The sequence below is a fragment of the Podarcis vaucheri genome (genome assembly GCF_965113315.1).
Source record: "Podarcis vaucheri genome assembly, chromosome: 18".
Lineage (NCBI taxonomy): Eukaryota > Metazoa > Chordata > Lepidosauria > Squamata > Lacertidae > Podarcis > Podarcis vaucheri.
In genome coordinates, this window is record NC_138756.1 from 2,832,983 (window position 1) to 2,847,727 (window position 14,745).

Below are 14,745 nucleotides of genomic sequence, written 5' to 3' on the forward strand. Positions count from 1 at the left end.
ATAACCCAGAGTCGTCCACAACTGGACTTAACAGTCAGGGGTCTCTTTACCTTTACCTGTTTATTTTAAACTTATTGTGGCTTTATTTGTATTGGATCAAATTGTTATGGTGAATGTTTGATGTTTTATGATGTTTTTATATGTGTGGCTGGAGCAACAATGCCAGACGGGCTGGGTATAAATATTATTATTATTATTATTATTATTTCCCTAAAAGAGGCAGGCCAATGATCTCGTGAACACCTTGATGAAGTGTACCCCCCACTACATCCGCTGCATCAAACCCAACGAGACCAAGAGACCAAGAGACTGGGAGGAGAGCAGGTAAGAAAGGATGGTGGGAGACCCACATCTGAGAACTGAGAACTGAGAACATGAGGAGAATCCTGCTGTGTGACATTTTAATGTATTTTTAATCTTTGTTGGAAGCTGCCCAGAGTGGCTGGGGAAACCCAGCCAGATGGGTGGGGTATAAATAATAATAATAATAATAATAATAATAATAATAATAATAATAATAATAATAATAATTTTTATTATTATTATTATCGAATGTCTCATCTCAGAAGAGGCATTCTATTCTGCTTGAGAGAGGAAGAATGTGGATTGCAAAACCCTGTCTTAGAAAAACCATTCTCTCTTCGGTGGGAGGGCGAGGAATGAGAAAGGCAAGCTGTGTCTTAGAAGAGGATGACAAGAGGGGAGCAGAGATTCCTTTAAGAGAGGCATTCCCTTCATATATATATATATATATATATATATATATATATATATATATATATATATGTTTTTTTAACATATCATTTCATTTCCAACATTCATATAACATAATTTCTTATCTTATACATCATTTTTGACTTCCGTCAACTCCTCTGATGATTTTCCGTTTTTATCACTTATTCTGCATTTCTTAATTTCTCTATTACACTTAATTATCATTTACCAATAATTCTCCTCATAATCTCTCTTGCAATATTTCAAATAGTCCACCTTACAAAACTTCTTGCAGTCCTACTAGCGTAATCTGTTCATTACAATTACTTTTCAGATAGTTCGTATATTTACCCCAGTCTTCTATCAGTCTCTGGTCCCGCAGGTTTCGAATCCCTCCTGTTAATTTATCCAGTTCTGCATAGTCCATTAATTTCATCCTCCATTCTTCTTTCGTCAGTAGTTCTTCTTGTTTCCATTTTTGTGCCAATAATATTCTTGCTGCCGTCATCGCATATAAAAACAGCTTACAATCCTGTCTATTTATATCATTTCCTACAATGCTAGAGAGGCATTCCCTTCTCAGCTGAAAGAAAGAGTTTCACAGATGCATATATCTTAATAAGGCGTTACCTTCTGGATCAGACAAAAAGGTACACAAGGTGGCAAGCTGCACCTTAGAAGAGGCATTCTGTCCTACACGAGGGAGATTGGAATGCCTCTTCTAAGACATTTGCAAGAAGCAAAGGTACAGGGAACCAGGCAGAGGGCCTTCTCGGTGGTGGCACCCGCATCTTTTCCAATTCGTTGAAAACAAAGAACCAAGGCAGCTCTTCCTCTCTTTCAGGGTAAAACACCAGGTGGAGTATCTGGGGCTGAAGGAAAACATCCGAGTCCGCAGAGCGGGCTTCGCCTATCGCAGGCTCTTCCACAAATTCCTGCAGAGGTAGGCAGAGACACTTCCTGGGGGTCAGAAGTGGGGAGGGACTGCTGGACTGGGCTTCCATGTTTTTTCACCTTTATAACAGAAGGTGGGTTCCGAAAAACCCGCACTACGCCGCTATTAAGTAGTGGGTGGACATAGCAGACGACACAGAGATTTCTCCAAGTAGTTCTTTATAGGTAAGCTGGAACTGAACTGAACAGCAAACAGCTCAGCCAGCCTGCTTTTATAGGCAGCCGGCTGTCAACATTGGAACAACAACAACCCAGGATTTCCTGCCTAAATTAGCTGACATGGACCTGAATGAAAACTATATACAGTCTTGTTACGTTTGGTTCAGATTACGTTCTTTCAGGATACGTCCTGTAGCGACCTGGAAGTAACAGAACGGTGATCTAGGCACATATAAACACCTCTGGGCAAATTAAGATGGCAGGCGGCTGCGTTTCGCTAGCAAGGTGATACGCAGGGCACCCCAAAAGCACAGTTTTAGCAGAATATTATGGGGGGGGAGAAGGCAGCAGGTTTCAGAGCCCTCTAGACTACCCACCGCTAGGGCTGAGCTATATATAACCAAAAACCAGCTTCAAGTCCATATTATAAGACAGTATTGGTTTCAGAATTTTTGGCATATATTGTGAATCACCGTGTGTTTGTGTGCTGTGCAAAATTTACGATGCCGGGGGGAACCGTGAAGCCTCTACCTGGCTCCACCCTTATTTCAGACATGGTGATATATCAGTATATTGCGATGTTTAGCTGGTGTTAAATAGGGTTATCAGATGTCCCCGTTTCCCGGGGACAGTCCCCAGATTTGCGACTAAGTCTCTGGACAAATTGCATCCCCGGAATGTCCCCGGATTTCATCTAATGTTCCCGGGAAACGCAGCAGCGGCAGTCTCAGCACCCCGGAGCAGTTGGCTCTGGCTGGTTTCAGGAGCTGCTTGGAAGTCCCCATGTGATGGTGCAGGGGCTCAAAAACGCAGCTTCCTTGACCCCAGCAACTAAGCTGTGAAGGGAAGCTTCACGCTGCCTATCGGAGCAGCCTCCCAACTCCTACTTGTGCAAGCCGGAGGGGGAAGGGATCTCTCAGGTAGGCAAAGGGAAGCCTCCCTTCCCAGCTGAGGGATCCCCGTCCCCTCCTGCTTGCACGCAAGTAGGAATGGGATTGGGGCTGCTCCAATGGGAAGGGAGGCATCGTGCTGGCCTAGCCTCGCCGCCACCGCTGCTCTCAAGCCTCCTTCTCCGCCTTCCATGCCTGACCCACCGCACACCGCTTCCCCACCACCACCGAAGAACCAACAACTCGGGCTGCCCAGGCTCATGGAGAAAGGAGATAGACGCTTCAGAGGAAGGGGAAACGTGGCGGTTGAGGTCAAGGGCCACCCCTCTGCCACCGCCACCGTTGCAGCATCAATGTCCCAAACGTGTAGTATTTATTTATTTAGCCCCTGGATTCATTGAAAAAAATCTGGTAACCTTATGTTAAAAGCCAGGTCCCTCCCAGCCCTTCCCACCAACGACGCCCCCGTATTTTCCCATTCCTGCTGCGATTCCCCAATACAGTGGTGCCTCGCAAGACGAAAAGAATCCGTTCTGTGATTCTCTTCGTCTAGCGGTTTTTTCGTCTTGTGAAGCAAGCCCATTAGCGGATTAGCGGATTAGCGCTATTAGCGGCTTAGCGGATCAGCTGATAAGCGGCTAAGCGGCTTAGCGGATCAGCTGATTAGCGGCTTAGCGGCTTAGCGGATCAGCTGTTAATCGGCTTAGCGGATCAGCTGTTAAGCGGCTTAGCGGATCAGCTGATAAGCGGCTTAGCGGATCAGCTGATAAGCGGCTTAGCGGCTTGGGGGAAAGGGGGGGAGGGAAAAAAACCCGCAGGAACTCGCACGACATTTTCGTCTTGCGAAGCAAGCCCATAGGAGATTCGTTTTGCGAAGCACCTCCAAAACGGAAAACTCTTTCGTCTAGCGGGTTTTCCGTCTTGCGAGGCATTCGTCTTGCGGGGCACCACTGTATCTCCAGGTGCCTTTGCGGCGTCCTGAGCAAAGTGTGTTTGCCCCCTCCGGCAGGTACGCCATCCTGACCCCAGAGACGTGGCCCAGGTGGCAGGGAGATGAGCGCCAGGGGGTCCAGCACTTGCTGCGGTCCGTCAACATGGACGCGGATCAGTACCAGATGGGCCGCTCCAAGGTTTTCGTCAAGAACCCCGAGTCGGTAAGCAGAACGCTCTGATGTCGGGAGATCTGGGACTTGGGTTCAGGTTTGGCTGTTGTGTAAGCAAGGTTGCACGAACCAGAGACCCTTGCTTTTTTTGCTACTCCCCCGTTTCGCCTGAACCCACTAGGCTACACTCCCCCTGTGCCCACTCTGCTCCAGTCTGTGGCCATCCTGGCTGGGGGCTGGAGTCTGGAGGAAGAGGCAGCCCAGGCAAGTGAAGCTGGTTACCAACCCTCTAATAATAATAATAATAATAATTTTATATATATGCCACCCATCTGACTGGGTTTCCCCAGCTACTCTGGGCAGCTTCCAATAAATTAAAACACAGTAAGATATCCAACTTTAAAAACTTCCCTAAACAGGGCTGCCTTCAGATGTCTTCTAAAAGTCAGGTAGTTGTTTATTTCCTTGACATGTGGTGGGAGGGTGTTCCACAGGGCGGGCGCCACCACCGAGAAGGCCCTCTGCTTGGTTCCCTGTAACTTCACTTCTTGCAGTGAGGGAACCGCCAGAAGGCCCTCAGAGCTGGGCCTCGGTGTCCGGGCAGAACGCTGGGGGTGGAGACGCTCCTTCAGGTATAGAGGGCCAAGGCTGTTTAGGACTTTAGTGCCAACACTCTGAATTGTTCCCAGAAATTGTTCGTTTCCTGCTTGGCAGGGGGTTGGACTCGATGGCCCTTGTGGTCTCTTCCAACTCTATGATTCTATGATTCTATGATTTTATGAAATGTACTGGGAGGCAGTGTAGATCTTTCAGGACTGATGTTATATGGTCCCATCAGCCGCTCCCAGTCCCCAGTCTGGCAGCTGCATTCTGGATTAGTTTCAGTTTCTGAGTCACCTTCCAAGGTAGCCCCTCACAGAGCGCATTGCAGTAGTCCAAGCGGGAGATAACCAGAGCATGCACCACTCTGGTGAGACAGTCTGTGGGCAGGGAGGGTCTCAGCCTGCGTACCAGATGCAGCTAAATCCCCTCTTCTCTGGGGCTATTTTTGAGCATTCAGAGACTCTGCCTGTGTGAAGCCAACCTATCCTCCGCCCTTTTCATGCCTCTCCTGGTTCTGGGAGACCAGCAGGGAGGGGAGCTTCTCGCAGCAGGAGACTCTTCACCCTCTCTGCTTCCTGGCCTCCCTCCTCTCCTGCTCCAGCTTCTGCCTCCGATTCTGGACCGCTCTCTGCCACAGACTCGCCCTGCTCACTAAGCCCTGTTATTTCTTCCACTTTTGACACCTCCCCATCCAAGTCTTCTCCCTCATTGTCATCCCACCCACCCCTCTCCCCGGGCTCCGAGCCTCCCTCCCTCCCTTGGGGGTCCCCCGGCTGGTTCCTCCCACCCTTTATCTGCCTCCAACTCATCCCTGAGAGAACCCTAGCATATTTTGCTGGAGCCGGGAGCCGTGCCGATTCCCAAGACTCACAACATCAACAGAAATAAATCTGGGCATCAGCCACCCCTAAGTGGAAGACATCTTCTTGTACCCTTTAAAGAGGATTCGGGTGGAGCAGGGGGGGAGTTCAAAGGGAAGGGGGAATGGGTTCCTCCCCACCCCCCTTTAGTTTTGGATAGATCACCTTCCGATACAATCCTTTAGTTCTCTTTCTCTCTCCCTCCCACCTTCATCTCATCGCCACTCAGCTCTTTCTGCTAGAGGAGATGCGGGAACGGAAGTTTGACGGATACGCCCGGGTAATCCAGAAAGCTTGGCGCCGCCACATCGCCATCCGGAAATACGAGCAGATGCGGGAAGAAGGTAAGGGGTGTGCACAGACACCCCAATGTTTCAGGGAGGGTCAAGAGAGAAGCAGGATGATGAGAGAGAGGGGGGAAGGTCATTTGTCTCCCTTTTCCACCACCCTGAAGAAGGCCTTTAAAGCAGTTTATAGCCATTTTTACCGTTGTCAGTGTGCCTCCAGCTTTGCATCATTTAAGAGGACAAGGTCTCTGCCCCAAGGACATTACAATCTAATTACATTTCATCCAGGTAGTGGGAGGGAGGAAATTATTATTATTATTATTAGCCCTCCCATCTGGGCGGCTCCCAATCGAATATTAAAAACACAATACAGCATTAAACATTAAAAACTTCCCTAAACAGGGCTGCTTTCAGATGTTTTTTAAAAGTCAGGTAGTTGTTTATCTCTTTGACATCTGGTGGGAGGACGTTCTACATGGCAGGCGCCACCACCGAGAAGGCCCTCTGCCTGGTTCCCTATAACCTCACTTCTCGCAGGGAGGGAACGACCAGGAGGCCCTCGGAGCTGAATGATGGGGGTGGAGACGCTCCTTCAGGTATACAGGGCTGAGGCCATTAATCATCATCATCATCATCATCTGGTCAGAAAGACGAGCACATTATGTAAGATTAAGGACTAGCCCCTTGCAGTTTTAACTTTGCCTGTGTGTTTGTAGAACTGGTCAGAAACATGAGCAGAGTATGCAGTCTTAAGGACTATGCCTGTGTGCTTTTAAAGCTGGTCAGACGCACAAGCACAGTATGCAGCCTTAAGGACTAACGCCTTGCATTTCAAATTTTGTCCATGTGGTTTTAAAACTGGTCAGAAACACGCACAAGGGTATGCAGTCTTAAGGACTAGTTCCTTGCGTTTTTAATTTTGACCAAGGCCAGGTCTGCCTGGCCGCTTTTCAAACCGGCCTCTTCTTTTTCTCCCACCCCCAAAGCATCTCACATCCTGTACAACTTCAAAGAGAGGCGGCGCAACAGCATCAACCGGAACTTCGTGGGGGACTATTTGGGCATGGAAGACAAGCCTGAGCTGCGCCAGTTCTTGGCCAGGAGAGAGCGGGTCGATTTTGCCGACTCCGTCACCAAATATGACAGGCGCTTTAAGGTAAGGTGGAGGTTTCCCCTTCCAAATCCTTTATCCAGAGTCCTACCCTTCCATTAGCCCTGAAATGTTCACAAACATCGCCTCTGTTTTACCTTGCCAATGTTCTGTGCAAGGCAGATCGGAGCGTTTAATCCCCATTTCACAGATGGGGAAGACCGAGGGAGAATGGGATGCCTAAGAGCCACTCAGTCAGCTTCACGTGAGATTCGAACTCAGGACTTCCTTGTTCGTAGCTGAAATTTTTGCCCAGTACATATTGGTTTTTGAGTTTAGGGGGAAGGTGAGTAAGGGTGGATGGGACACGCTCCCTTCGAGAGGTCGTGGCAACCAGCTTCTCCTCCTCATCATCAGCCCATCAAGAGGGACTTCATCCTGACTCCCAAATACCTCTACATGATCGGCCGGGAGAAGGTGAAAAAGGGTCCTGAGAAAGGTCAGATCCGAGAGGTCCTGAAAAAGAAAGTGGAGGTCCAGGCTGTCAACAGAGTGTCCCTCAGGTGAGATGACACATTCTTCGTTTGGGCCACTTTCCTTCTTTGTTGTTGTTTAGTCGTTTAGTCATAGAATCATAGAATCATAGAGTTGGAAGAGACCACAAGGGCCATCGAGTCCAACCCCCTGCCAAGCAGGAAACACCATCAGAGCACTCCTGACATATGGTTGTCAAGCCTCTGCTTAAAGACCTCCAAAGTAGGAGACTCCACCACACTCCTTGGCAGCAAATTCCACTGTCAAACAGCTCTTACTGTCAGGAAGTTCTTCCGAATGTTTAGGTGGAATCTTCTTTCTTGTAGTTTGGATCCATTGCTCCGTGTCCGCTTCTCTGGAGCAGCAGAAAACAACCTTTCTCCCTCCTCTATGTGACATCCTTTTATATATTTGAACATGGCTATCATATCACCCCTTAACCTCCTCTTCTCCAGGCTAAACATGCCCAGCTCCCTTAGCCGTTCCTCATAAGGCATCGTTTCCAGGCCTTTGACCATTTTGGTTGCCCTCCTCTGGACACGTTCCAGTTTGTCAGTGTCCTTCTTGAATTGTGGTGCCCAGAACTGGACACAGTACTCCAGGTGTGGTCTGACCAGAGCAGAATACAGTGGCACTATTACTTCCCTTGATCTAGATGCTATACTCCTATTGATGCAGCCCAGAATTGCATTGGCTTTTTTAGCTGCCGCGTCACACTGTTGGCTCATGTCAAGTTTGTGGTCAACCAAGACTCCTAGATCCTTTTCACATGTACTGCTCTCAAGCCAGGTGTCACCCATCTTGTATTTGTGCCTCTCATTTTTTTTGCCCAAGTGCAATACTTTACATTTCTCCCTGTTAAAATTCATCTTGTTTATTTTTGCCCAGTTCTCTAATCTGTCAAGGTCGTTTTGAAGTGTGATCCTGTCCTCTGGGGTGTTAGCCACCCCTCCCAGTTTGGTGTCATCTGCAAATTTGATCAGGATGCCCTTGAGTCCATCATCCAAGTCGTTGATAAAGATGTTGAATAAGACCGGGCCCAAGACAGAACCCTGTGGCACCCCACTAGTCACTCTTTTCCAGGATGAAGAGGAACCATTGATGAGCACCCTTTGGGTTCGGTCAGTCAGCCAGTTACAAATCCACTGAGTGGTAGCATAGTCAAGACCGCATTTTACCAGCTTCTTTACAAGAATATCATGGGGCACCTTGTCAAATGCCTTGCTGAAATCAAGGTAGGCTACATCCACTGCGTTCCCTTCATCTACCAGGCTTGTAATTCTGTCAAAAAACGAGATCAGGTTAGTCTGACATGACTTATTTTTCAGAAATCCATGCTGACTATTGGTGATCAGAGCATTCCTTTCTAGGTGCTCACAGACTGTTTGCTTAATGATCTGCTCCAGAATCTTCCCTGCTATTGATGTCAGACTGACTGGGCGGTAATTATTTGGGTCCTCTCTTTCCCCCTTTTTGAAAATAGGGACAACATTTGCCCTCCTCCAGTCTGCCGGGACTTCGCCTGTTCTCCAGGAATTCTCAAAGATGACTGCCAGTGGTTCTGAGATCACATCTGCCAGTTCTTTTAATACTCTTGGATGCAGTTCATCTGGCCCTGGAGACTTGAATACATCTAAACTAGCCAAATATTCTTGTACTATCTCCTTAGTCGTGTCTGACTCTTTGTGACCCCCTGGACCAGAGCACGCCAGGCACTCCTGTCTTCCACTGCCTCCCACAGTTTGGTCAAACTCATGTTGGTAGCTTCGAGAACACTGTCCCACCATCCCGTCCTCTGTTGTCCCCTTCTCCTTGTGCCCTCCATCTTTCCCAAAATCAGGGTCTTTTCCAGGGAGTCTTCTCTTCTCATGAGGTGGCCAAAGTCTTGGAGCCTCAGCTTCAGGATCTGCCCTTCCAGTGAGCACTCAGGGCTGATTTCCTTCAGAATGGATCGGTTTGATCTTCTTGCAGTCCATGGGACTCTCAAGAGTCTCCTCCAGCACCAGAATTCAAAAGCATCCATTCTTCGGCGATCAGCCTTCTTGATGGTCCAGCTCTCACTTCCATACATCACTACTGGGAAAACCATAGCTTGAACTATATGGACCTTTGTCAGCAAGGTGATGTCTCTGCTTTTTAAGATGCTGTCTAGGTTTGTCATTGCTTTTCTCCCAAGAAGCAGGCATCTTTTAATTTCGTGACTGCTGTCACCATCTCCAGTGATCATGGAGCACAAGAAAGTAAAATCTCTCACTGCCTCCATTTCTTCCCCTTCTATTTGCCAGGAGGTGGTGGGACCAGTGGCCATGATCTTCGTTTTTTTGATGTTGAGCTTCAGACCATATTTTGCGCTCTCCTCTTTCCCCCTCATTAAAAGGTTCTTTAATTCCTCCTTACTTTCTGCCATCAAGGTTGTGTCATCTGCATATCTGAGGTTGTTGATATTTCTTCCAGCAATCTTAATTCCGGCTTGGGATTCATCCAGCCCAGCCTTTCGCATGATGAGTTACTTTCCCTCTAAGCCACCTCTAAGCTTCTTCCCTGAAAACTGAAGCAAGATTCTAGTCCTCATTGTTTTGAACAAAGGGTTGGTTTAAACAGGAAGCTGAGTTGTAGAACTTGGAGGGACCCCAAGAGTCATCTAGCACAACCCCCGGAAACGCAGTAATCTTTTGCCCAATGTGGGGCTCGAACCCACAACCCTCCGATTCAGAGAATTGAAATGGAATGGTCCTCTGCTCCGTGCTTGGCCATCTTGGGGTCAGAGGGACTCCCTGCCACTCTCCCTCTCGACCCACCCGCTTCCTCCCTCTCCCAAGAGGACTAACGCCTTCTTTTCTCTGGCTGTTTCCTGTTTCGCTTTGTTTTTCCGGTGACCACAGCACGAGGCAAGACGATTTCTTTGTCCTCCACGAAGCCGAGGCCGACACGTTCCTGGAATCCATCTTCAAGACGGAGCTCATCAGCCTGCTCTGCAAGCGCTACGAAGAGGCGACCCGCAGCAAACTCCTCCTGAACTTCAACGACACGTAAGCAGGACGGCCAGCAACACACACAAGCACACAAACTGCCCCTTCCCAAAGTGTCGCTGGAAAATGGATCCGGTTCCCCTCCTCAGCCCTGCCGTTCCAACTCAGAACCCCTCTAAAACAGCAGTAGCACTTTCTGCAATATGTATTAGGTGAAAAGTATGATATTATGCGGGATGCGGGTGGCGCTGTGGGTTAAACCACAGAGCCTAGGGCTTGCCGATCAGAAGGTCGGCGGTTCGAATCCCTGCGACGGGGTGAGCTCCCGTTGCTCTGTCCCTGCTCCTGCCAACCTAGCAGTTCGAAAGCACATCAAGGTGCAAGTAGATAAATAGGTACCACTCCGGCGGGAAGATACACAGCGTTTCCGTGCGCTGCTCTGGTTCGCCAGAAGCGGCTTAGTCATGCTGGCGACATGACCCGGAAGCTGAACGCCGGCTCCCTCGGCCAATAAAGCGAGATGAGCGCTGCAACCCCAGAGTCGGCCACGACTGGACTTAATGGCCAGGGGTCCCTTTACCTTTAAGGGAAAGTGGGACATTCCAGGATCAAGTCAGAAACTGGAATGGCTTCTGTAAATCCGGGACCATCCTGGGAAAACAGGGTCACTGGGAGGGTCTGCAATTGCGGCCTTCTGTTAGTGGGATGGGGTCAGCATGTCCTGAGTTATCTGTTTAGCTGTTTTTAATATTTTTATTGGATGTCCTTAAATGGTTCAAACTGCAAGTCACTTTGGATGTGAGAGAAACAATGAACAAATAAGGTTTTTGTGGATCTAATCGTTTCCCCTGCCTCTCCTTCTCTCCGTCCCTCAGACTACAGTTCCGTGTGAAGAAAGAAGGGTGGGGAGGAGGGGGCACCCGGACAGTGTCGTTCGTGAGTGGACAGGGCGACGTGGCAGCCCTCAAAGCAAGCGGCAAGACACTGACCATATCCATTGGGAGCGGCCTCCCCAAGAACTCCAGTAAGCAGGGGCTGAGTGGGGGATTTCCTTATACAGAGCTGCCTTCAGATGTATTCTAAAAGTCAGATAGCTGTTTATCTCCTTGGCATCTGTGTTTCACAGGGAGGGTGCCACCACCGAGAAGGCCCTCTGCCTGGTTCCCTGTAGTCTCACTTCTCGCAGGGAGGGAACCGCCAGAAGGCCCTTGGAGATGGACGATGGGATCGGAGACGCTCCTTCAGGGCCAATTCCATTTAGGGTTTCAAAGTCCAGCACCAACACTTTGACTGATGCTCAGAAACGTACTGGGAGCAGGTCTTATATGTTCTCAGCGGTCACTCCCAGTCACCAGCATTCTGGGTTGGTTGTCGTTCCCTGTAACTTCAGTTCCTGCAGTGAGGGAACCACCAGAAGGCCCTCGGAACTGGACCTTGGTGTCCGGGCTGAACGATGGGGGTGGAGACACTCCTTATAGAGGGCCAAGGCTGTTTAGGACTTTAGAAGTCAGCACCAACACTCTGAATTGTGCCCAGAAACATACTGGGAGGCAGTGTAGATCTTTCAGGACTGGTATTATATGGTCCCATCAGCTTCTCCCAGTCTGGCAGCCCCATTCTGGATTAGTTTCACTTTCTGAATCACCTACAAAGGTAGCCCCATGGAGAACGCATTGTAGTAGCCCCAGCAGGAGATAACCAGATCATGGACCACTCTGGTGAGACAGGGAACAGGCAGGGAGGGTCTCATCCAGCACACCAGATGGAGCTGGTAGACAGCTGCCCTGGAGGCAGAATTGACCTGCGCCTGCATGGACAGCTGTGAGTCCAGAATGACTCCCAGGCTGCCTACCTGGTCCTTTTAGGGACACAATTACCCCATTCAGGACCATTACCCCCTGCCCGTCCCTTGTCCCCCAAGAACAGCACTTCTGTATTGTCGGGATTCAACCTCAATCCATTGGCCACTATCCATCCTCCAGCCGTTCACACAAGACCTTCACTTCCTTCACTGGTTCCGATTTAAACGAGAGGTAGAGCTGGGTATAATCCGCATGAAATGTGCACCCTTTTGCAGAATTTTATCCCAATTCCAGGCCAAGGTGAATGTGAAATCTCTTCCTCTCTTCCTCCAGAGCCAACACGGAAAGGGGCCCTTCAAAGCAGAGGTCGCCACAAGCAGGCAACGCCATCGCGAGCCGCCCCATCAGCCCCCAGAGGTAAGCCTGGCCAATGGTGCTTCTTGGAGGAAGGGAGAAAAATGCACATTCAACATGGCATGTCCTGTTGGAGTCCAGCTCCCAGCAGCCAGCATGGTCAATGGTCCAGGGGGTTCTGCAAAGTGGAGCCCTGGAGCATCCAGAAAACCACAAAATTGCCCGTTTCTGATCTAAGGGTAGATGATAAAGTACCATTTTGCTAACCCATTTTGCGGGGTTACCTTGTCTCACATAGACTAGCTGGGAATTTCAACCTGCATTCTTCCTCCATGAGGTCTAGAAACCTGCCCTCTTAATTTTTATTGGCCTGGATGAAAACTCAGATTCGCTCATCTTGTTTTCTCTAAGCTGTTTTTAATACTGAAGTTTAAATCGCTGTGATGCACCCTGGGGCCTGTTAGTGAAGGGTGGGTAAAAAAAATTGGGTTGCTTCTTATTATGTAATTTGTGCTTTTATATTGTGATTTTATGTTGCAACTGCCCTGAGACCTGCAGGTACACAAATTTTAATAACAATAATAACAGGGGCATTACTAATAATTGGGGCATTCATCACAATCTAATTCGCCTGTACGCAGCTGAGCAAAACCAGCACGGATCTCTGCAGAGTTTATTTGCTAAGGCTTCTGTAACGCCTCCGGTTTAGGGGCGCCCCTTCAAGGTACATGCAGGAACGGAGCACCGCAATTTGCACGCAGCACCAGGTCCCAGGAACAGACCTACAGCGCCCCCAAGAGGCCTGGACAAGTGCCCCCGGCCAGCGCTCTCCCCAGACAGGGCATGACGCGGCGGGCAAAGGCGAGGACACCCTCGGACCACAACATGGAGTTCCTCAACGTTCCAGACCAGGGAATGGCAGGGTATGAGTTGATTTTGAAACCTATCACCTGCCCCAGGGTGCCCTATGCGAGGAAAGCTGTTTCCCTCCCCCTTTGCTGGCAATATTATTATTAAAAGGTAAAGGGACCCCTGACCATTAGGTCCAGTCACGGACAACTCTGGGGTTGCGGCGCTCATCTTGCTTTATTGGCCGAGGGAGCCGGCGTACAGCTTCCGGGTCATGTGGCCAGCAGGACTAAGCTGCTTCTGGCGAACCAGAGCAGCGCACGGAAACGCCGTTTACCTTCCCGACGGAGTGGTACCTATTTATCTACTTGCACTTTGATGTGCTTTCGAACTGCTAGGTTGGCAGGAGCAGGGATCGAACAACAGGAGCTCACCCCGTCGCAGGGATTCGAACTGCGGTTTAACCCACAGCGCCACCTGCGTACCTATTATTATTATATTATTATTATTATTTGCAAACCGCTTGGATCCTACTTTGGAGGTCTTTAAGCAGAGGCTTGACAACCATATGTCAGGAGTGCTCTGATGGTGTTTCCTGCTTGGCAGGGGGTTGGACTCGATGGCCCTTGTGGTCTCTTCCAACTCTAGGATTCTATGATTCTAGGGAGGTTTTACTTACGACCAAGAAGTAAAAGGAAGATTTTGATAACAAAACCATAAAGACTAGAATCATGGGGTTGGTTTGAAAATTAAACTGAACTTATTGGGAACCATAGGAATCAACTCCTAGGGTCTGGGGTCCCTTGGCCCCTCCACATTTTTGTTTTTATTTTGCCAAATAATTTTTATTAGTTTTAACAAACTAGTACCAAATCACATCAAATTTAATGCAGTTTTTTCATTGACTTTCCACTCTTCGTTGTCCATGTGTTTCATCTTTCCTCTAATTACTGCTTTATATCAGCCATTGATTTCCAATTCACATTCCGTTCCTTATATTTAATCTTTAATTCCGGATTTTAAAATTTATTTTCCCCTCCCTTTCCCCTTTCCCCTTTCCCCTTAGCCGTCTATTTATCAATCCCTGCTTGTATAATTACTTATTTCCTTAAAAAGAAAAACAGAAAGAAAACAAATGAGGTTACTCTGCTGCTTGACTCTCCACCTTAAATCATTACTTGTATGATTTACAGATGGACGGGGTATAAACAATAAAATTATTATTATTATTTCTATATTATGTTTTTCTTTTCATCTTGCTTGTGTGATTATCTGAGTCTGTCTTTTCGTCTATTGTTCGTCCTTTTATTTTTTTCCCCAATTTTTTTTATTGATTTTCCACATTGATCACAAAAGGACATAACAAAACACACAACAAAAACACACTACAATACAATAAAATTAAACACAGAAAAATTATTTCTTCAAATACCTAATTCTCTTAACATTGATATCTGTCTTCCTCGATTCCCCTCTAACTGAATTTCATTATATCACCTTTATAACAGTTCTCCAAGTTCATATTTCTAATAATATTAACTCATTTCATTTACTAACCTCTTCTCCTTTGTTAATAT

The 14,745-nt window shown here is 48.1% G+C and overlaps 1 protein-coding gene across 1 annotated transcript in view; it reads left to right on the plus strand.

The window, feature by feature from the left end:
- Positions 1–14,745, plus strand: part of MYO1F (myosin IF) — a 52,318-nt gene that overhangs the window by 35,387 nt on the left and 2,186 nt on the right. The window contains exons 17-26 of the mRNA XM_082206280.1: positions 218–324; positions 1,559–1,657; positions 3,727–3,871; positions 5,513–5,627; positions 6,557–6,726; positions 7,078–7,223; positions 10,077–10,223; positions 11,039–11,187; positions 12,299–12,382; positions 13,029–13,242. Of these exons, the coding sequence (XP_082062406.1) occupies positions 218–324; positions 1,559–1,657; positions 3,727–3,871; positions 5,513–5,627; positions 6,557–6,726; positions 7,078–7,223; positions 10,077–10,223; positions 11,039–11,187; positions 12,299–12,382; positions 13,029–13,242 (1,376 nt within the window). The remainder of the gene's footprint in view (positions 1–217; positions 325–1,558; positions 1,658–3,726; positions 3,872–5,512; positions 5,628–6,556; positions 6,727–7,077; positions 7,224–10,076; positions 10,224–11,038; positions 11,188–12,298; positions 12,383–13,028; positions 13,243–14,745) is intronic.